Here is a 23,237-nt window from a genome sequence, read left to right as displayed (position 1 = left end):
ATAAAACTTTCAAACTCCGAACACTTTCCATGGATGTGGTCTATCTGCTTGATGACTCATTTATTTAGACATACTCAAGTAAATAACAATCGAAATAACAGTTCAGTTCCTTTCCACTTCTCCTATCTATTCCTGTTTTCTGTCTATTTTCCTGATTTCTGCTTATTCTGATCCTAAAGAAGAAACCGATTATAATGAAATCAATTATCGGTTTATGCAATTTCACAAGAGTTACCATCACTGACAGACCACCACCTGCTATCAGTTAATGATTTCTATTTGAATGAATTCTCTACCTATGCCTGGTCCTGGGTTCACCTCATATCCCTTGGTTCTTCTCTTCTACTTTTAAATAGTGTAATTATCTCTTTTACCTTTACCAGCGATAATTCTCAAATACTTCCACTGCAATCATTTATTTCTCCAATTTAGCAGTCGTCAGTTAAACTCACATTTCTGTATGGTCTCGAAACCGGAATGAACATCCTTTCCGTACGGTAATGTAATTATGCAATAACCCTATTCTCTTTTCCAGTGATACATTCCGGTTTTTAAGCCAATATAACGGATGGATCTCATACGGCCTACTACGTTTCCATTCCGTCAAGCTCACTCTTTTCAAGTGTCAAATTATTGGGAAGTATTCCGAGTACTATCTTCTCTAATTCCTTTATCGTTGACCACTCTACGACATTCACAACCCAAACAGTCTTACTCTGTCATTTACCTGAATTGAATTCCACATATATTTGTTCTGTTAAGAAATTTCATCTGTCAGTGAATTCCCAAATAATTTCAATCGACCATTCAGGACAAACGACTGATTTCATTTTTGTCACTGATACTATTCAGGCCCTTTCTTGTTATCAGAGCGAAATGGTCCTCAAGTCTGATGCGCCTACCAATTCGTGCTTCTCTAATCTCTAATATGCACATAAAGTAATTCAAAGGTTTTATCAAAATTCTGCAGTTACTCTCTCCCAGTTTGTCATCTACTCATTGCTCAATTAGGACGTATGCTTTTCATTTTAAAATGTTTCATAAAAAAGGTATCTCTGAATATTTAATGTTCACTATAATACAACTCTTACTTACTTACTTACTCTAAGAGCAGCAATCAAAGAATGAGATAATTTCTTATTCAAAATATAAGCATCAAAAGGAGTGTTGCAGGAGATTAGCATTAGCATAGACTGTCTTTGTCTCAGAGCTTTTGAAAAAAGATTTATTAATTTGGTTAAAGAAGAATGTATGATTCAAAGCTGTAATCGAATCGTAATGGAAGTTATACAACAATACAGAGATCTGATCTTTATTCCACAAATGATAAAAGTTGCAATACTTTCATTCAAGGTGGCAAACTCCCAAATGAACGATGCGAACTATCTAGATTAGTAGTGATGCTAGGAGTTGGATGAGGTCAAATAAAAGTTAAGTAAAAAAGAAAATATGTAAATCAAAACGACTTAAAATTCTACACTGACTAGAGAAACTATTTCAGAGGTGTTTGTAATACTCAGTTAACAATGTTACAAGTTTAAATTTATGATTAACATATTTCTTTCAAATGATATAATCTCCAAGTAATCCATTTTTCTATGCAATACAGAAGAGAGTATCACCAGCACCGGAAGAACGAATAATGCTGCTCGCAGGACAGTGACCTGTCACAAACATCAAAAGAACAGTGCAAAAAGGAGAAATGTTGTCGAGAGTATCGTGTTGCCCACATTCGATATTATGGTAAGAGGTACTGTACAGTCTAACTTTTCCAACGGTACATCAACTAATGAAATTCCAGCATAAGCAGGTGGACTGGCTCGATGACATGAGAGCTGATGCTTGTCACGAATCTGAAAGGATCAATTAAATAATGCTAAAATCTTTTTTTTTCAATTAAATTTTTCTAATTTGATAAGATATAAGACAATTTCAATAGCTCAATCAATTAAAATTATGCATATCATTTCTCGTCTTCTGATATCTATCTGAGCATATCTTATCAAAAAATATTGAAATACATGCCTTATCAGTACTTCGAATCCATTTGATGTAATCAATACTTTCACAGTTGCAATGAAACGAATTTCTTAATAACAACGAATTTGGCTGTGCATATCTGCCGATTCCTTGTCGAAATCCTTCATCCAGTTGACGAATATGATTCCTAGATGTAGTTGAGCTTAATAATGAAAACATACTATACGGATTACTGGATGGTATTTAAATCAAACATCAGAAACTAAGTCTGATTAGTCATTAAAACGTGAAGCAGTGGACACATATCGACAGAAAAATTTAATATGAGAAGGTACCAAACAACTTTCATTCACTTTAAAGCAGAAATTCTTTAAATTTGCTCTGAAAAATTGTACACGAATAAATTCAAAATACTTCAATACTTCAAAAAAACTTTTTGAAATGCAACATGAATAAAAGAAATGAGAAATTGCTACCTGCTAAGATCAATAGTCTCAATTCTGGATAAACATGTCGTATTAAGATTGATCGTTTGAAGAAAATTTTGGCGCAAATCGAGATACTTCAAGGATGGGAATGGACATGGTAAGTTGTAGGGTAGTTTGGTAAAATAATTGTAGCTCAGATCAATGTACTGCAATAGTACGCAGTAATGATTTTTCATTCAACGAAAAATGACAGAAAGAAAATTCAAATATTTACATTTCCCAAATTCATCACTCTTATACCCAAATTCATTACCCTTATACCCAAATTCATTACTCTTATACCCAAATTCATTACTCTTATACCCAAATTCATTACTCTTATACCCAAATTCATTACTCTTATACCCAAATTCATTACTCTTATACCCAAATTCATTACTCTTATACCCAAATTCATTACTCTTATACCCAAATTCATTACTCTCATACCCAAATTCATTACCCTTCATTCCACAAGGAAATGATATATAGCTTCAAAGAATTCATCGAAATTGCGCTTAATCACTAACACTATGCAATCAGTCAGTGTTTTGTGCTTTTCGAAAATAGCAAAGCATTTTGAGATGGCATAGAGTCATGTTAGCATCAGAAAGATATTTTAAATGTCAATTTGAAAAGAGAAGCTTACATTTAGCTGCTCTAAATTAGCTTTCCTGAACATTCGCATCATCAGAGAAAACTGTACGGTACGATTGACAAGCAGTGTGAATGCTCGTCTCAAATACAGCTGAAAAAAGTGTGCATATTAGCGGACTGAACCAGCAAACAAATTCAAATCAGTCTTACACTAGTATTTCATATATTGAAAAATCAATTAGGATCAAATTGAAATTAAATTATAATTTATTCCACCTCGCATGTTCAGAATTTAATTTCGAAGTTGTCAAGTTCTTAAGTGACAGCGATAAACAATTACTATGAATTCCCAAACAGAATACAGATACTACGATACAGACTATGAGTGAAGCTTTTTTCAATATATATGAAGCAGTCTGCCTTGCATACCTTCCCAATTATATCTTGAAATGTCCACTCACCTGTTTCAATTTTGGAGTATGTGACAGGAAATTGATATCCTCTTCTTTGAGCACAATTTCATTATTACTCAAATCGAGCACCAATAAATTTGGCATTCCTCGCAGTGCATTCGAGTGCAAATTCACAATGTAATTTGCTGAAATATTCAGCACCTGCAAAATAAAGCAAATAAATTTAGATAAGAAATTAGCTCTTATTGCATTCTTATCACTGTCCTTCAGATTCTGAAGTTTTTGATAACTAATAGTCTTAAACTGAAGATGAAATGAAAACTGAGTGGAATAGAAGAGCTCAACTCTATCAACCACTTGTTTATTTGAAAATTTAGTAAGCAATGTAGTGTAAGAAAATTTTGATAGCACATTTCTGTGTGACAGCATCTCGAATTACCTCGATATTTTCATGTTTATTTCGTCCAAATAACGGACTGTTAGGAAGATCTTGAAAGTTATTCCCATGAAATGTCACTTTCCGGAGGTGCCTGAAAGTGAAAAAAGAAACGTTTTCGTCTTACCGGAAAAAGCAAATAATATATGGAATTTTAATCACTATTTACCCGAACTGAGAAAAAGACAGAATTGATTGCTGTATACCTGTAAAGATTATTTACATGGAGGAAAATATCAGTATCAACAAATTGAGCATTTATGCAAGACAATTCGCTGTCCTGCTCTCGACATTGACAAGCTGCGTAATCACTCAGCGATCCCTGGCATTGGAAGCGTGAATTTGGATCCTAAAAGCCAAATTGATGAATACTTTCTCGACATCTTCCTATAATCCTACAATCACTTGGACACATGCAGTAAATGACTACTGGTCTATTGTAGTTTTACAGAGTTAAAGAGAAAAGAGAGAAATTGTCACCTCCTCCTCCGAAATAGATTGTCGCTTGGCTTCTACTGCACCAAAGACGCAGAAAGCCAAAAAAAACCGGACTACATGCAACAATGCGACAGTGAACTGAAAAAAAAAATGTATGGATTGGCTAGGTCAGTAGAGATAGAGAATGATTGGGTTCGAGTCAGATAGTTAAGTTTATTACTTAACTTTACTCTCTAATTAGCAGTAGAGTTATTTGACCTCTATCTCTTCTTGATCTCCTTTCAGCTTTTCATTGGAAATATTGACAAAATGAAATTCCTGCAGATGTAGTAGTGTTGTTGTGTCATTATTGGTGATAAAGACGATGGGTATGCGACGGGAGACAACAGCTAACCTTTGACATTTTCCGTTCTCTTCCAAAAATCATCTCGAAACTAGGAATACATTTCCCTCCTTTAAGCTAACTGGGTGGGATATGAGCTTGATAATAAATACCCAACTGATGCCACCTGGTAAAGCTAGGTGAATTTTCATTCATTAGCTAACTCATTCATTAGCTTATAAAATGATTAAATAGAAAAAGAGAAATTCACTAGTATAATTCTTCATTCCACAGTTTATCAAATAATAATCCAAGGCACTCTGCAAAAGTTCAGAGATGACACTACTTCCCTGCCCACTTTCTTCACTGATACCAACCATACCTACCTTCCTTCTTACCCTGCTCCACTTCCAACCACAATTTCAGATAGTCAGCAGACATCTACATAAATGATATGAGAGGAACTGCTGTTGTCTTACTTGCCTAATGTTGTGGCCAGAAGAGGAAGGCAGAATCGATGCACGCCTAAGCAGTAAGCAAGCAAGTAACTTGCTCTATGCCTAAGGACTGAAATTGATAATTGATAAAGAAGCAAGCAAGCACACATCGACCGATCGATGGATAGCTGTGCAAGAAATGGAGAAGGAAGACTGAAGGAAGCAATACGAGATCCGAAGGGAGAGTGTCACCACAGCATTGTCGAAATTATTTAAGTAAACTGATAGTTGGCTCTGGTTGGTGGTTAGCACTGCGCCACTGCAAACTTTGTTAAACTCTCGAATAGCACTAACGATTCCGAATCTTCCAGGCGAACAAGGATGCAAAAAAAGAGAGAGAAGAATAATTGGAGTTGCATATCGGAGAGAAACTCATGAGAAGAGATGACTAAATATTTCATGTAAACGAACTTAATCACTTGCTAAGCTTAAAAGTATTTATCTTCAAACAACTGATAAAAAGACTAAAGATAAGAGATAACTATTATAAATTACACTATCATAGCAAATAATTTTCCATTCAGTACTTTCTTTTCTTTGCAGGCAATTTTGCCTCCTTTGAAATAATCGAAAAAGCATTCTAAATATTTAGGCAAAACATTTGTGCTTTAATAAAAAAAAAGCCTACCATTATTCCGGTTCAAGACATTTCATCGCTCTTCCTGCTATTGCTTCTTTTTTTTTCCTGGAAGCATTTCAGCTTTCTTTTCAGAAACTGATCAAATAGCAATAAAGTTTGAACAGAAAGGAAATGATTATTCAAAATTCAAAACATTCCTGAAAGCTGTACATTCCATGAGAAATCAATAGAAGTAATATTGAAGATGACAAGCAATCCTATATAAATACAGTACGTAGCATAAGAGAGTGCAGTACTGACAATATTGACAATGAAATGGTGACAATGGTGACAATGGCGGAAATGAGATGATGGCAACGATATGAAATGAAATAAGGGAAGAAGCGCTACAACCACCAGCTAAAGTGCTTTGTGCTCTTTTCTAAATGAAACTAAACAAGACGAATAGTAATTTCAACTTTTTGCATATTCTCACTTTGCACTGCAAACCATTTCAGCATTTTTCCCGCGGGAAAAAGGGGGGGATTAGACCTGACAGGTGAGGGTAATTGATTAGATTAAGTCATTCAAGGAAAACAATACATTGATTAATTATTTAACGATGTTCTGTAGTGCAAATAAACTCAAAGACACATCGCTAACAGAAAAGAACTTTCAGTACATATTAAAGACAGAAAATATGAACGAAAGAATTTACTTTGAACGAATCACTTTAAATGAATGAGCATAATTTTGCGGGAAAATAGATAGAAATAGGAGAATTTAAAGCAATTAATAGTAACTCATGAAAACTTTCCTTTTGTTAGCTCAGTGTCCAGAATCCATCCAGAAAAACGGAATCATTGCTAAGTGAGAGAATCCCACTCCGCCGGAGACCAACCCTAATCAGAAGCGGCCAAATCTGTTTGTAAAATGTTACGGCCAAATCTACTTGTAAAGATGTCATACTAACAAACTAACATTATGCAAAGATGAGAAGAGTAGAGAAGTTGAGAGGACTGTGTAATTCGAAGTCACTCACTCAGATTGGATGGATTTCAAAGCAGTTCCGCGCGGAGACACATCGAGTAGCAGTGGCAGGAGAGGGTGCAGTGAAACGGAACGAAAGCGTTTCGCTCTTCCTGCAGACATTACTGCTCGTTTCATGCACCACAAAACTTCATTTCCTGACCAGCAAATTGCCGGATGGCTGGAAGGAAGGAAGGAAGGAAGGAAGGATGGATGGATGGATGGATGGATTTACTTTCCGAAATAGGAAGAAGCCATTAGGAAATAATTCATCCGTACTCCTACTGCTTTATACTGCGTGCTGCTACTTTCCTCTTCATTTTTGCTACCGCAGCTCTCAGTAAAGTTATCGAAATATAATTTCAAAATTCCGTCAACAATTTTAGTCTTATCGTTCCGCTTACTGAATGAAAGTAAGCTAGCAGTAATACCGGAATTGCTATAGCCTGAAGGTAGAGTACATTCCTGAACAAGGCAATGATAAAATGCAATATGTTAGCGAAGATGATTCACGATATGATCTTTACACTTCCATTTGAGATTGCACAACCTGAACTGTCCGATTTTTACAACCGGTAAATAGCTTCTTAGCTTCATTTCAGTTTACGTATATTGTCGATGTTTTTTCCGCAAACATTCATTCTACCTCGGAATGTACTCATTCGATAGAGTTATTTGCGAATACAGCGAAACGTTTATGCAATCTGAATGAAAAATTGAGAAAACAAACTTTCAAATGCTACACATTTACCAGTCGAACTGAAACAGAAAGCAGTTCCGGCACATGGTTATATTCCGGCGCATTTTATTCCGAAATTATGCAAATGTAAAACGAATTGCTGTAAATGAAAGAAAAGCAGAACAGGCGACTGAACAAAAGGAAGGGGGTGTATGTAGGAGGAAGCAGTGAGGCGCAATTATCCTTCAAACTAATTATCGATCAACGAATAGCTTTAGTTAATGAATGAATGATTGATTTATTGATTGATTGATTGATCTGCGGAATGAGTGAATGAATGACTAAATGAGAACTGCGATCAATTGACTGAAGGAGACATGACAGTAAAGCTTTTCATTTTTAAAGAGCTACCTCGACTAAAGATAGAAACTGCCAGAATGGAATATTTAACCCTCGGGTACCTTGTCATTCACTATGTCTACATCTTCTGAAGGTGTAGCTTATCGCAAGCGGATGAAGGCTTCAAATCAATTCTTCGTCTCGTGTGTCGCAAATGCATCGCAAATATAGCGATATGTGACAGTCAGTCAGTGTCATAGCTAATACATTCTTGCATAGCAGAGCTTGCTAGGATTTGCAAATTTGCAACATTCGACAATGTTTCAGTGAAGATAGGACGAAATCATAAGTAAATAATTATTGCGCTTTGACAGTTGCGCTTTTATAATATAGAACTAACTTGACAGTTGCGCTTTTATAATATAAAACTAACTTGACAGTTGCGCTTTTATAATATAGAACTAACTTGACAGTTGCGCTTTTATAATATAGAACTAACTTGACAGTTGCGCTTTTATAATATAGAACTAACTTGACAGTTGCGCTTTTATAATATAGAACTAACTTGACAGTTGCGCTTTTATAATATAGAACTAACTTGACAGTTGCGCTTTTATAATATAGAACTAACTTGACAGTTGCGCTTTTATAATATAGAACTAACTTGACAGTTGCGCTTTTATAATATAGAACTAACTTGACAGTTGCGCTTTTATAATATAGAACTAACTTTACATATGTCATAGCAGTTCTGTCAAAAAATCATTTTGAACGTGCATGAAATTAAGCAAATTTGAGTTGCATTTATATGTTCGCTTCCTTTTATGATTTCAAATTTCTTGGATTTCGATCTGAATTCTTTCCTTTTGACGCAAACGGAAAGAACTGAATAACACCGCAAGAGACAATGAATATCAACTTCAACGACATTCAGTATTTAAATTTATACTTAATTTATATATAGATAGATAGATAGGTAAATACTTAAATTTTAGTAGCAGCAAAGAAAGTAATTTAAAAAAGCGGAAAAGACATATATGCAATATTTATTAATGTGTAATATATGCAAACATATATGCAATATATTAATCACGAGAATGTCATAATGTCATGCATTGATATAATTATACGACAGGTTGCATAGATCACTTTTATATTGCAAAACAAACTCATTTTTATAGGTTATAACGATAGTTCAAAAAGAAATCTAATCTACGTGACCTGAAGTTTAAATCTAAGCTTAAAGCTCATTTTTGACTTTTTCTCTTCTCTTCTGTCATAAATGACCCATTTCATCTATTTCCGGTTATAAGAAATTGTTAGCATCAAAATCTCAGCTAACGATATGAGGTAGAGATTTTGAAGACGGGTAATTCCTCCACTTTTCATTACCACTCTTTATCCTTCCCGTGGTGCGGGTATTCTTGATCTCTTTCATTCCTTGTCGATCAATCTTGCAATATGTGAAAACAGTTGATTGAAAGTTGTTTAATTCATATAATAGAAATTTAATTAGTAATTATGGAAATGTACCTGTCAACAGAAATAGCCATCAGAAAATTATGCCAACATCCAATGATAGAAACTATTCGTGATGACAATGAGGTATATCACCGGTGAAAATCATTTGCAGTCTAATCACATTTTCAGTTTGAAATGTGTAATCCTTTCTCGTTGTTTCCCACTCATTTTTACATCATTTCTTGTTGTTATTGTTTAAAACTAAACTTTGATTTGAATCTCTTTTCAGGTTTGAGAACCTCTTTTTTACTTTATTTGTCTTATTGCATCTTCATTTCGAAAATATTGATTCCAACATTGTAAGTGACTCTTTCATGTGCAGTAATTCCTTTAAATTACTTTTTCCTTTATTAGGCAATTTTATAATTAGTTTCAAATTTTCAATTAAAAATCAAAAAGTAGTTAGAAGCCATTGCAGGTTTTGATTCGGACGTCTAGATCCAAACTTTAGATTGCTAGTCTAGGCCAAATCTCACAATTGCAAACAATCTAGACTTAATCATGAACTGAAAATCTAAAGTAAAACCTAAATCATCGTAGTAAGCGATCAGAAACTCAACAACGATTATTGAAAAGATGGAAAGTATTTCAAATTGAATTCACTCACAAAAATTTCAAACTTTGGCCTTCAGGATAAAAGAAATATTTACTGATGACATTTTCTCAGAAAGAACTTATCTTTCAATAAGAGAGAACAAATAATTTCCTTCCATTTTTATTAATTCATATCGAATCTGGCAGCTATTCACTTTTCTTCATGAAATAAACTAAACAATCTGATACTAAAGACGAAGTGAGATAAGAGATATCACAAGAGGGACACGGTGATTTACATAGTATAGGACACATTAAAAAGTCAGTCCATCAACTTTTATTAAATTAAGGTGAAATTAAAATTGCATTGCAAAAAGAACCATAAAGTAAACCATGTCTAAAGCAAATAAATATACATTTGGAAAATTCCGAATGAATCGCTTTAAACTTTTCAAATGCAATTTTCTAGTAATATTGTAACTTCTTTGATTGATTAAAGGTATACTTGTTTTGTCATCATGAAATGCTACAATTAATTTATTCAGTGAAGCAGTCTCCACACATCCGACCGGCAGACTACTGGAATACTGAAATGGTTTGGTAATTCCGTTTTTGCACCTGAATTAAAATAGAATGGCAAAGAATTCAGGTATGAGAATTCTTCAGTCTTAAAAATATGCTTTAATTATTATTTAAATTCATTCAGTTGTTCGTATTCATAAACAATACTCTCGATAATGACACTCATAATTTTGCTCTTTTTAAAATTCAAACATTTGCTTTTGTAATTAGCACTTATTATACTACTCGGTCTTGAATAAGTAATTCGAGAAATATTTGTAAAAAAATATTGGTGCCATGAAATCTTGTCACATTCATTTCAAATGATTTGGATGATTTTTTCTGGAGTAAAATCTTACTTTTAATGCTAATCGAGGATATTTTAGCTTCTGCTAAGTACTTGTCCCCCTCTCCTGTTACTTTGACCGGAAGTAAGCTGAAGAAGACTGATTAAAATGATATGTTGTTGTGAACTATGAAAAGTATCAGATGATTCATCAGTGTCGAGAGTAGTTTGAAAGAAAGTGTCACTCTCACCAGAAGCGATACTGAACAGAAGACTGAACCAAGTGACAGGGTCATAGGTCACAGATGCACTGAAGAAGAAGTGAAATGACAGAAATACTTGAATGAACGGAAGTGGGTTGGAATGAGAGAGAAAGACCAAAGGTTTAGTCTGTCCAATTTAGTTCCCATATTTCTTCTCTTGCATAGAAAGATCACTGTCTCTCTCTTTCTTTCACTTTATCATTAGCACTTCCCCACTCACTGTTATGTACAACCAGGATACAAACTTAAATCATATGGCCAGTCAATCCTCTTTCAAATCAATTCTTTGCACTGGGTAACTTATTAGTTAATTCACGTTAATCCTAATCCAAAATACTTGAGAGGAGCAGTTGATATTTGTATGTTATAACTGAGCTATAGATGGATACATTGGTTTATGCTATTCTGCCATCAGACATTCGAATATGCTAAAATTCTAAAGCAGATTGTAACTATGGAATAATATATTTTATTATTGGTTTCAAAAAATTTCTTTTGCACAATCACTTTTAAAAGAGGAAAGTATTTGAGTTAAAATAAGTCATTGCACTGATCGAAGTTTCGTTTTTTTGCTTCTCTTTTTCATCAAAAAAATTGATTTATTTTTATAATACGTATGCATATATATTGTATTATTTTGAGTTGGCTAAATTAGTGCTAATTGAGAACTCTTTTCTATTTCAATTATGCCACTCATCGGCACTGATTAAGTTATCTTCCTTAAAAATAGACGATAGCGAAATTAAAATTAAGGTCCAGGCATTAATATTCGACCTGATTTTTTTTAGAACAGCTAATTACTAATGAAATTTCACCGTAAAAATGTTGCAACGGCATTTTAAAGTCGTTATTAGAATAGATATAGTTATATTATACTAATAGAATAAAAGTATTGGTAATGTTAGTAGGAACAATTAGATTAGATTTCTATTAATCTCTAAAGCATAATTCATGTATAATTTTTTATGATTTCGGTTTCGGTTAGAAGATAGAAAGATTTATGGGCTTGTTAAATCCACAGAAGAGACAGAACAAATTTTCGAATTTCTGAGCAATAAAGCGTAACTTCGATAGACTTGTAATTAAGATAATTGATTTTGATGAAATAACAAAATATTCATGCAGTTGGCCAAAGACTTCTTCGAATTTTATCATTGCACTAAAATTTGTATCGTTATTTACCATCATTTAGTAAATCTGATACTTTAATAAAAGAGTATCTACAATCAAAAGTTTTATCTATCTAATCGATATAAGTTATCTTTTTCAGTCATAGAGTATTTGGCCTGACATATCAACTTGTGGTGATGAAAAAGAATCATTTGCACAGAGTTAGAGATATCAATGATCTTACTATTGCTGGTGCATGCTTAATTGAAATGAAGGATTAGTGTTTAGTGCATAATGAAGAATAATACTGCTATCACGAGGTCGAGAATGGACTAAGGCGAAGAAGTTTTTATGGAGAAGAAACGAAACAGAAAGTTAGATTCAGATTAACAGTTCGAAATAAAATCAAAAATTTTCCATAGAAGTTGAAATAAAAATTTGAATAGAGTTTCCCAAAATGAATGATTAGTTTTTTTAGAAAAATTTACCTAAATGAAAGAATTCAGCGACTGGAAGAATTATCATTCAGAGAGGAAAACTCTCGACAGTCACCACTAATTAGCAGCTATATTAAGGTAACCCTGACTATTATCTAAGCTCTTCTTCTATCCAGAAGTTTTTTAAAAGAAAATGAAAATTTATCAGCTACTAACCATCCTAGTGTAATTTTTTCTTGCTTGTCATCATAATTGTTAAATTGAGCAAAACATACAAAAATGTTGTTTGTATGTACAAATGAATACACTTAAAGACCTTATCATTCTCGCTGTCTATATTCAAAGCTATTGGCCATACCCTGAATTTTTCAAAGATTTTGGAATAATTCATTAGTCTTACTTGCAATATTAAGGATGGAACAGCTAGGAGTGAATCAATTGACACAAACATTTTGAAATAATAAAATTGAAGGAAGCTTTTCCTTCCAAAGAAACTAACTGCAAATCAACAGTTCGAAGGAATAGCAACGCTCGAAAATTAAATTCATTCCAGAAAATTGCTTTATTGGTGATTAAATGATGCGTCCCTAATCAGAAAAACTGAACGCATTACATTACTTCAGAGGGCAGTCATATTGACATGAAACAATGGTGGTATTACATATGAATAGCCTTGAATTGATTGTTTTTGAATTAATGAGAACAGATTCCTGACAGGTGGTAGCAGAGTCAGCATCTACTACCCAGTAGTCGATCGAGCAGGAAGTAGTAGCTGCTGTGATCAACGAGAGACTGGACACTTTTGTTTTGCCGTTTTATTCTCCGACATGCGATTGATTACGTTTTCCATGTTATTCATTTGCTTTATGGAGAATTATATCGTAGGGTGGTTATGGAAAGACAGTTCAAAGTTCATTTCTCTTAATAAACAAGGTTTTGTTATAAGCTTATTTGTTATAGAGGAACAAATAAATCGATTTGTTTGGAATGAAGAAATTAGCAAACAATTTATGGAATTCATGCATTGAGATTTGTCTGGTTTGGCTCTATAATTTTCACTTCTGGTTTCAGTAATGGTTGAAATAAAATTCGAAAAGAGTGAAGAAATGGAAAGCGTTGCAGCACTTCCGCAGAAATATCCTGTTGTCGATATAGCATAATGACAAGAAAGTCCAATGTAGAGGTGTAGCTGATCAGTTTTAAGTATGAATTGTACAGATCGGCATTTTCCATCTCAAATAGTTTGGTGCAGTATGTTGTAACGTTGGGTAGAACAAAAAACGCTGCAACGATGGAATGTGTGTTACATCGATGAGACATAAGCGGAAGAAATGAAAGATATTGTGAACAGTTATCCGGTCTATCTGTTGCATCAAAGGATGATATAGTTAGGTGATAAGAAGATAAGTCTGTCCTCTGTACTTTCCTGTCAACTTATGTTTCATACAACAAATTACCTGTTAGCTAATCGTAGTAAACAACATATACAAAACTTACCAAAAGTAAAGCAGCAAGAGAAAAGCATAGCTTGTGTGAAGCCTCGCTGACGTGTGTTGAAATTGGCCAAACGACGATCAACCCTAACAGTTTTTTGTACTTGTCGAAATTTCATCAAAACAACAAGCATTACGAGAATGCTCATAGTTGAAATAAACATTCGTGCAAATAGAAGGACAAAAAGCGTTCTTCTTGACATCATTACGTAACATCTGGAAAGCAACATATATTAAGGTAAGCGTAGCTATCACGTAGTATTAGCTGTCATAGTATTGGCTGTCGTAAATGTAAATATCGATTCTACGAATGATAATAGTAAATGAAATGAAAGAAACTGTTGAACCACGTCCAAACAATGATGTGATCACTCCTTAATTAATCTTGAGTTGAGTTCTCTTAACTGAATGATGCATAAAATAATTCTTAGCGAATAGTTCTTGCTAAGAGAATTGACGTGAACATTTAACAAGTCAGAAAGAAAAACGAACGTGCACTTATTGTTAACAAATGGTACGTTAAATTTAGCGATAATGACGTAAACCATGAAGCCAAGCTGAAAAAGACCAGCCATGGAAAGCTGGACAGTAAGGTACAGTTTTGGATGCAGAAAATAGCTGATTGGATTGTATATCACCAATAGTCGATCAGTACTGTTCACTAGCAGTGTTATCGGAAGAAGTAAAAAGGAAAATAATTCGTAGTGACTCGCAACCTGAAATCACATAATTTGAAATTTTCTTTGGTAAACTGTTCGAAGCAGCTAAACAAGTATGGCTTAAAAATGTTAGTTAGCCAAAAGGTACCTATTTCAATTACTGGATGAACTGAATTTAAAAGCTTGAAAAATTGATGTGAAATTAAATGCAGGCATTTTGGAAAGCAAAAATGTGTACGCACTATATTATTTTAGGTGTCATCGGTTTACCAAAAAAATTTGGCTATTAGATACTATTAGATGAATAAGTTCATCAAAATATAAGAGAAATGAATGTCAGCAAAAAAAAAAAAAAAAATCAAGAAATCAACATTGGAACATTGCGCAAGATAGAAAAACATTTATGAACATTGCGCAAGATAGAAAAAAGAACTTTTTAATTTCTTCAAGATTAACTTTCAATGCAGTTAGACTGTCTCTATTTTTCGAACTTGATCAGAAAAGTTTTTTGGAAGTAAATATTAAGTTAGAGGTTAAAACATGGAACAGTTAATTAACCTGACTGAAGAACAGAATTTATCGGTTGAAATGTTAGAAAATTACAAAATATTGAAGACTAGAAATTATAGCCAAAAGAAAAATAACCAACTGGGCCAAGGCAGTTCCACGGCGTTCTGTTAGTGTAGGAAGATTGATTGGTATAGTTCTTGCAATCATTTTCATTCCATAATTCCATAATAATTGAGAAAGCTCGTAGCATGCAATTAAATCCTAGAAAAAGTCATCGCAGACGGACGAACTCTTGAAATTGTTCCCAATAAAAAGTTATATTTGTATGCAGCAAGCACTTCTGTGCCATCCGAAAGAAGCAACAAGCAAGCTGAGCTGATACAATGTGGATGGAAATATCGGAGAGAGTCCAATCACAACCTTTCCTCCTCAACTCTGTAACTTACCTCCAATTGCAGCAGCCAAAAGTAGTAAAGCCAAGATAGCATACCGTAGCCTTAATTTACTACTTGCAAGAAGAGCATAAAGTACAGGAAGATTAGCAATAAGAAGTAAAGTGCCCAAAGCCAAGCAGAGAATGCTTATAGTTATTGCGTGAATCTGCGAATAGCTATCCATCAACCCTGAAAATTTCACACTCTACAAATCGCTGAGACATTTCCATCCTCTTTAAAGCAAAGGCTTTACCTCATCTATCCATTGCTTAAATACACGAGCGTAACTTACATACCGTATGCTGCGTGTCCTACCTCGTATACGGTATGTACTACGGTATGGTCATCACCACTTTAATGTGATGCTTTGGAATGAGATACAGTCACACATCCACAACACAAGAGATAACGCAGAATATACGCAAGTTTGGCGTGTATTTCACGTAATTATCTATTCACTTGACGTGTTCCTCCCAGTTTCCAGTTCCGCGACAGGAATCTAATAATGGCGCTGTGAAGGGATCAAATGATCCAACGGAACCAGCATCGACTTTTGGTATAGAGGGCGAAAAAATGGATTTCATTTCCTTATTTTCGTAATGGATAATATTTCTGGAATTAGTGAAGTGAGTGTGTAGTGGATTGGGTGACAATTCTTATGCTCGAAAATGATTCATTCTTCTCACTTATCTATCACTTTTTCAATGAAATTTTTGAGAGTAATCATCAAGTCATCCGCCCTTGTGAAGTGTACAGTAGAGATAAGCTAATTATATGTGTTTCATGTCACATGCAATTGTGATTAATTAACATTTATATGAATGGAAGAGAAATGATAGCCAACAAAAAGGACTGAACAAACAAATCTAAGAAATAAAACTTTTCATCACCGAGGACCGAGGTGAGAGAAGTCCGAGGGGAAAGATTAGAGGATATTTCGAGTCATTTCCATTCCATCACATTACATACACACATACACATACACATACATACATACAAACATACACAAACACGTAAGTGTACACGTGTAACGCAGAATGACATGTGTTTATCTTGGTCCGTTAAATATATGTACGTCTGCATATGTGCAGTGAGGACCTAAATTGAAAGCCAGATTTGTTGCTGTATGTAGCGCTTGACTTTAGACTTTAGATGGGAAAAGACACGTAGAGAACGTAAAGAAGCCAAGGACGTAAGAGTGACGAACACTTTCACTAATAAACGACGTGAAGGCTTGACCTGATCTATTGGAAATGAAGCTGATCGCTGACGTATATTAGAAGTGGTAACGAAGGAAGAGCAAAAATGAACTTACCAAATGTAAGCGATTGCTTGTCACTTACGTTTCATAAGTCATCAAAATTTTAACGTAATTGACTTCTAATTGAAAGTTTTAGGGACACAACAGGTGACGCAAATGTTGTGATAGCAGTGCAACGCAAATGACGCAAGGAGTAAGTGAATGTGTTAAAAATTGCCATTGAAGTAAACTAAAGCAGTTGCAGGTGCATCTATCCATCCTAATATGAATATTTTAATTAGCATTTTCCAATAAAACAGCTCATTTTCTATAGATTATAAGCATTGCTTACTTCTAACTTTATTACCAGCTGCTTTGAGACTTCGAATTTTTGATAGAACCAAGAAATGAAGGCTTTCTCAAGACCTGATTTACGAGTAAGACTATTATTTTAGCGATCTTTGTTTGGCTTTGACGACTTTCTATCCTCTTTGGCAGAAGTTAAAATAACAAACAACAAAACCTTATTTTTGTTTACTTGAATATATTACCTAAAAGTTTGAATTCAAAGGACAAAATCGAGTAAGATCGTCTTACAAATCAACATATCTGCTCATTTCATCTCGTTTTATAGCATTTGGTCACTGATTCTTCTTTCTCGAATTTTTTGCTCTCTCAAGCTTTTTGATCATTACTATGCAGAATTTAAACATCGACAAAAATATGTCTCAGCCTTTCACTTTATTCATTTTGCTTTTATCAGTAGGATTGATAACATTTATGATTAGCTATTTCGAAGAAAATAACTGGGCTGAATTCAATATCGAATATTGATTAGTGACGTATTCCATGCAGAGTATACGTTGTTGCTGCTTGAATTCTGGGTAAATTTAAATTTCCCTTTTAAATGTCATATGAAGTTTTTAAATTTAAATGTGACATGAAGAAGCATATAAAGGGAAGGAAGCATTTCAGGCGAAGGTAACATAGTTTTCTTTGTCACTAACTACAGCGATTCTTCTAAGATTCGTGTTCTGATTTTACGTCATTTCTCTTCTAAATTGTGTCTAATGAAGATTTATAGAAATGATGAAATTAGAAATAGAGACACAGAAATAGATGTTAAAATAGTCATTTGTTTTTTATTACAAGTTTAAAAAAAAAAAAATTTATTTTTGGAATGAGTGAAAAATCTTTTTCTGAAATGAAAGAGACATATTTCAGTTTGACCTGGTTTTTCCATCCAAGGTCAGCAATGAATTTTGTGGGCTTAGAAAATCCTTAAACGAAATGAAAATTAAACCATAATTATTTCTTCACATTTGATCATTTCAACTTCATTCCATTTTGAAATACGTCGAGCTCAGATGAAGGGAAAATATCATTTTTGGTTTCAACAAAAACATATAACAGCATTTGAAGTTTAATACTGAAATAAGTAGATGAAGGAAAGAGACAGATGACAGTTCAATACTGGACAATAGCCAATAAGTTGATTAGACGTGTGATCAAAACAAAATTGAAAAGTGAACGATCCAAAAAACATAAAATAATAAACTTTCAGATTTTTGTAAAGCTCAGTAAATTATCCTTCGAACAGTCATTCAGCAGCTAAACTCGCTCATTTCTTAATGAATTATCATTTCGACTTCATTTTTATTCGAAATAAAATTTGCTTAATATCTTAGTATGATTATGTTTTCACAGAGAAACAATCTTTTCAGGTGCAAGTATCACTAGATTGTTACAAATATGTCAACGTCTTCATTAAAACTATATTAACCTGTCGGTTTTCCAGTCCAAACATTATGCTACTTTCTGAAAACAAGTTTGTTTACAACAATGACAGAACTGTAAACAAAACTAGACTTTGTTTATTGTTGTTGTTGCAGGAAACAAATGGAATTGATTGTTTCAGTGTATTACTTTCTGTTAAAATTAAAAAAAATGTTACAATTGAACACTTAAACATCAAATTTATGCATTCCACTTCACTTCTTAACACTCTGACAACAGAATGAAATTGAAATTCCGTCCCTAACTTATTTCTAATCAAAAAAAAAAAAAAAAAAAACAATTAACACGTACAGTGGTTGAAGCATTGTCTGTTTACGTAAAAGAACTGAAATCAACTCTCTGATCAAACTTTCACCCATCTTCTGAAAGCTTTTAAGATAGGACTAAATAGTTGCTAAAATTAAAGATAACTGAGAACAAAATCAATAAGTTTAGAAATACATGCCTTGTGAAGGTCTGTCTACCTAACTTAATTTAGAATATATTTTATGAATGTCAATAAATTATAAACTGTCTTTCATTTTCGCAAGTTCATTTTTCTCACTAACTATATCATATATTTAAATGACTATTTGATTAGAAAGTAAATTCCAAATCTCAGAGAATCTCCAAAAATATTTGTAAATGTAAATAAATACTTCTTTCTGAGAGTCTGCAGTAGTCTACTTCAATGTGCACCTTAAAATAGCCAATTGATAACCTGGCATACTGTCATTATCATAATCAAATTGAAATATTTATGCACAAATTAAAAGATCACTTTAATTTTCATAGAATTATACAGTGCAGTGGAAGAAGTCCTAGACTAAAGCTCAAAAGTCCAACTGAGAAGAATAGTATGAAATGGGATTGATAAAAATAATTACAGAGAGAGAATCATACTGAACAGAATACTTTCGTTGCCAGGAATTGATATGCAAGAAAAAACCTGAAATTGGTTGGGAAGCTAAAGTAAGTACCATTTAGTGAAAATGTAAAAGAAATGCTGAATATCTGTTCTGTAATCAATGCAATGAATTACAAAATTTACGACAGTCTAACTAATTAATCAAAGTGATTTTATAACATATCGAAACATTTTTTAATAAATCTATAAGACGAGAATCTGTGGAATAAAGGTTATTGCTAAGAGCATTGATTATTTCATTTAACATTGTCTCTTAAATAATTATATAACTTTGTCTGCGAGTAATCTTGCATGCATTACTGCAACTCTGCTTGTTCATCACTCACTTGTAAAGTGTCCTGCAGTCTCGGCTCAATACTCCTCTGCAACAGACCGTTCTCTATCGGATGACAACCTGTAAAAGTCCCAACCAACTTTCTCATACGACCAACTACCCATGACTCTAGTTTGCACCTCAACTAGTTATAGTTATATATATGTCAAATGCTCAGCCCTAAAGAATTTTGATTTCAAGGTTTTATTTTCAAATGACTTTGTATTATTTCAGTTTGGTTCAGAATATGATTATCACTCCTTGATGAAGCATTAATTCTGAGAATGTTTTTGATTTGAAGATTTTTCCTTTTACGAGAAAAAAGAGTTATCGTCACGATCAGACCAACTAATCCAGGTCTGTTCCCGAGTCGACCACTGCTTCCATCGGATCACTGCAGTGTCAACCAACAACAATGTCACATCTCTTATCCATCGTATCTTGAGGACATGTGACACTGCAGTTTTGTGCCATCTGACCGAGCACTTGCATTGAACTGAATTCATTTGCATGGAAACACCATAGTGATTAAGCAAAGAAAGTAATTTGAGTTTTCATCTGTTAGAGGAGAATGTTAGAGAAGTCAGTCTAATTCGATAGCCATTCTTGTTACAATGATGAAAGTAGGGACAGACAACAAGAGAAACTGTAGACAGGAATACTCTCACTCGATGTACATTAGCCATCAGCAAGTGAAACAAACGGTACCGGAAGGGATGTAGAAGTAACTGAGGGAGACAAAGAGAGCAATTATCTCATAAAGAGAACGGTAACGAAGAGAGAGAGAAAGAGGAGGACGGGCGAAAGTGAGTGTGCAAGCGTAAAATGTTGGTGCTAAAAGGAAAAAGACAAAAAGTAATTGAAAGATGGAAAGAATGGCAATCTGTGATGGGACATTTCCGCTTGCGCTTTTAGATAATCTCACAAAATTTTAAATTCTTTTTATCTCTGTAACAAACAGCTTACTTTTAAAGATTTTTGCAATAATTTCTATATAACACAATGTGACATTCATATTTTATGCGACATTATTATTGTGAACGATAATAATGTTTATTGTGAACGATAATAATGTTTATTGTGAACGATAATAATAATGTTTATTGTGAACGATAATAATGTTTATTGTGAACGATAATAATGTTTATTGTGAACTGTGAATGATAATAATGTTTATTGTGAACGATAATAATGTTTATTGTGAACGATAATAATGTTTATTGTGAACGATAATAATGTTTATTGTGAACGATAATAATGTTTATTGTGAACGATAATAATGTTTATTGTGAACGATAATAATGTTTATTGTGAACGATAATAATGTTTATTGGTGAACGATAATAATGTTTATTGTGAACGATAATAATGTTTATTGTGAACGATAATAATTTTTATTGTGAACGATAATAATGTTTATTGTAATAATGTTTATTGTGAACGATAATAATGTTTATTGTGAACGATAATAATTTTTATTGTGAACGATAATAATGTTTATTGTGAACGATAATAATGTTTATTGTGAACGATAATAATGTTTATTGTGAACGATAATAATGTTTATTGTGAACGATAATAATGTTTATTGTGAACGATAATAATGTTTATTGTGAACTGTGAATGATAATAATGTTTATTGTGAACGATAATAATGTTTATTGTGAACTGTGAACGATAATAATGTTTATTGTGAACGATAATAATGTTTATTGTGAACGATAATAATGTTTATTGTGAACGATAATAATGTTTATTGTGAACGATAATAATGTTTATTGTGAACGATAATAATGTTTATTGTGAACGATAATAATGTTTATTGTGAACGATAATAATGTTTATTGTGAACGATAATAATGTTTATTGTGAACGATAATAATGCCAAAACCTTTAGTTGCTTAGTTGTCAGTCTAAGATTGTTCGATCGTAAGATAAAAGGGAAATGCGACATGTATAAAGTTACAGAATGACAATTTATTAATATTATTCGTTTATTTCGAATTATTTTTACTTCGGAAATGACTTTTACTTAGTGATTTGTCCATTTAAAAAAACTTCAGTCCTGTGCTTACATAATGCTACAGAATTATGAAGTGATAATCCATTAATATTAATAAATCACTGGTGACTGATTCATTAAATTTCTGATATTTAGATTTCGTCGCGATTAAGCAAGTCGTATTAGTCTTTATTTGCTGACTATTCGATATAATTTACGAAAAAATTTAAGCTGCATGCGAACATACCGCACCTTGCATTCAGGTGTTTACTCGCATTTGCATTTAACCAGTAAAGTGATTTGAAAGAAATCTTTATTGGAGTTACAGTTAACACTAACAATTTTCTTAAATTTAACAGTGCTCTCTATGTGTTCGGAAATATTTTTGTTGAATTGAAGGGAATTTTATTACATTCACTAAAGCTCCTTTAATGATAGACTTCATTTCTTCATAATTCTCGAGTGCTTCTTGAATTTCTTTAGTTGATTGTTTAACATTGTCAACCTAAAGTAATTTCTTTCACAGAACAATTTCTTCCTGAGGTAATTTAATTTAGTATTTTCCAGATGATAGTTAAGAGCAATCGATAGTAGAATGATAGTAGAAGGGAATTTAAAAAGCACTTTAAATTTAACATCAGAATGAAACTCCTTGAAAACGGCAACATGCTATATTGTGTTCAGTTTTATCTCTAATATTTTTTCAACTAAAAAATAAAGTACATTTTGTTGTGAGGAAGCTATTCTAATTGCAAAAACCTTTTTTCAAATATTGGCTATTACCACATTTTTGATCATTCGAAGTAATAAATCTCCAAATCTGAGATAATAATGGACCCGCGGTGCATTCTTTTAAGGCGAACTCACGTTGGTAAACAAAAATTTTGTTGAATTTATAATGAGTCGAATAGTGAACTGTACCAAACTCATCCATTTTCGATTATATTGGTTTCTAGTTTTTTCCTCTAACTTTAATTCATTTGCCAGTTCCTTCAATATAAATGATGGCTGCGAGCCAATGTCAAATAATGAATTTGTGCAATTCATTCGACTTCTTGCTTGAAAGTAAAACTTCCTTACCTTTTTGATTCGTTAGTTGAATTGTTGAATTGTTAAATTCGTTTCTCATTTGCTCTAAAAAAGAAAGGCAAAGATTAAAATGAGTGGTATTGAAAAAAGTGTAGTGTTTTAAATTATTACTTAGTCAGAATCATTTTTACTTATTACTCACTGGATCATTGTTCATTCAAATTTTTACCTATATCCAGTCAATTCATTGTGAATTACTTTTCATTTTTGATCACTCTGGAATTAATGCCTTCTCAGTACTAACCATCTCAATCTACTACAGTTCGATCGGTTATGAATACATTGAGATAGATCTGTTGAGGAAGAATTGAATGTGATCAACTGA

General features: G+C 33.0%; 4 protein-coding genes across 6 annotated transcripts; 2 read left to right on the top strand and 2 right to left on the bottom strand.

The window, feature by feature from the left end:
• Positions 1 to 1,676: 1,676 nt before the first annotated feature.
• Positions 1,677 to 5,781, bottom strand: Bma-lron-3 (Leucine Rich Repeat family protein; the record flags this gene model as incomplete). Its single annotated transcript, XM_043082643.1, has 9 exons — positions 1,677 to 1,853; positions 2,026 to 2,167; positions 2,457 to 2,614; positions 3,097 to 3,195; positions 3,506 to 3,658; positions 3,897 to 3,987; positions 4,100 to 4,242; positions 4,374 to 4,469; positions 5,779 to 5,781. The coding sequence occupies 9 exons, from the start codon at positions 5,779 to 5,781 to the stop codon at positions 1,677 to 1,679; spliced, it is 1,062 nt and encodes a 353-aa protein (XP_042938577.1).
• A 920-nt stretch (positions 5,782 to 6,701) lies between these two features.
• Bm9889 (Uncharacterized protein) lies at positions 6,702 to 7,082 on the top strand (the record flags this gene model as incomplete). 2 transcript variants are annotated; one of them, XM_001891632.2, is made up of 1 exon in its annotated part: positions 6,702 to 7,082. In XM_001891632.2, the coding sequence occupies one exon, from the start codon at positions 6,702 to 6,704 to the stop codon at positions 7,080 to 7,082; it is 381 nt and encodes a 126-aa protein (XP_001891667.2). The 2 variants fall into 2 exon arrangements, with proteins under 2 accessions (XP_001891667.2, XP_042938576.1); XM_043082642.1 differs by having other exon boundaries at positions 6,761 to 6,985.
• Positions 7,083 to 12,492: 5,410 nt separating this feature from the next.
• Bm1321 (Uncharacterized protein) lies at positions 12,493 to 13,218 on the top strand (the record flags this gene model as incomplete). 2 transcript variants are annotated; one of them, XM_043082640.1, is made up of 2 exons in its annotated part: positions 12,493 to 12,606; positions 13,186 to 13,218. In XM_043082640.1, the coding sequence occupies 2 exons, from the start codon at positions 12,493 to 12,495 to the stop codon at positions 13,216 to 13,218; spliced, it is 147 nt and encodes a 48-aa protein (XP_042938574.1). The 2 variants fall into 2 exon arrangements, with proteins under 2 accessions (XP_042938574.1, XP_042938575.1); XM_043082641.1 differs by lacking the exon at positions 13,186 to 13,218 and adding an exon at positions 12,882 to 12,929.
• A 267-nt stretch (positions 13,219 to 13,485) lies between these two features.
• Bm9890 (Uncharacterized protein) lies at positions 13,486 to 15,748 on the bottom strand (the record flags this gene model as incomplete). The annotated part of the gene is made up of 5 exons (XM_043082639.1): positions 13,486 to 13,751; positions 13,966 to 14,177; positions 14,454 to 14,677; positions 15,270 to 15,391; positions 15,577 to 15,748. The coding sequence occupies 5 exons, from the start codon at positions 15,746 to 15,748 to the stop codon at positions 13,486 to 13,488; spliced, it is 996 nt and encodes a 331-aa protein (XP_042938573.1).
• Between the last annotated feature and the right edge of the window lie 7,489 nt (positions 15,749 to 23,237).

This window comes from Brugia malayi (genome assembly GCF_000002995.4).
Source record: "Brugia malayi strain FR3 genome assembly, contig: Bm_007, whole genome shotgun sequence".
In the NCBI taxonomy this organism is placed as follows: domain Eukaryota; kingdom Metazoa; phylum Nematoda; class Chromadorea; order Rhabditida; family Onchocercidae; genus Brugia; species Brugia malayi.
The sequence above is the reverse complement of the archived record's forward strand: the minus strand, read 5'-3'. Positions and strand labels throughout refer to the sequence as shown.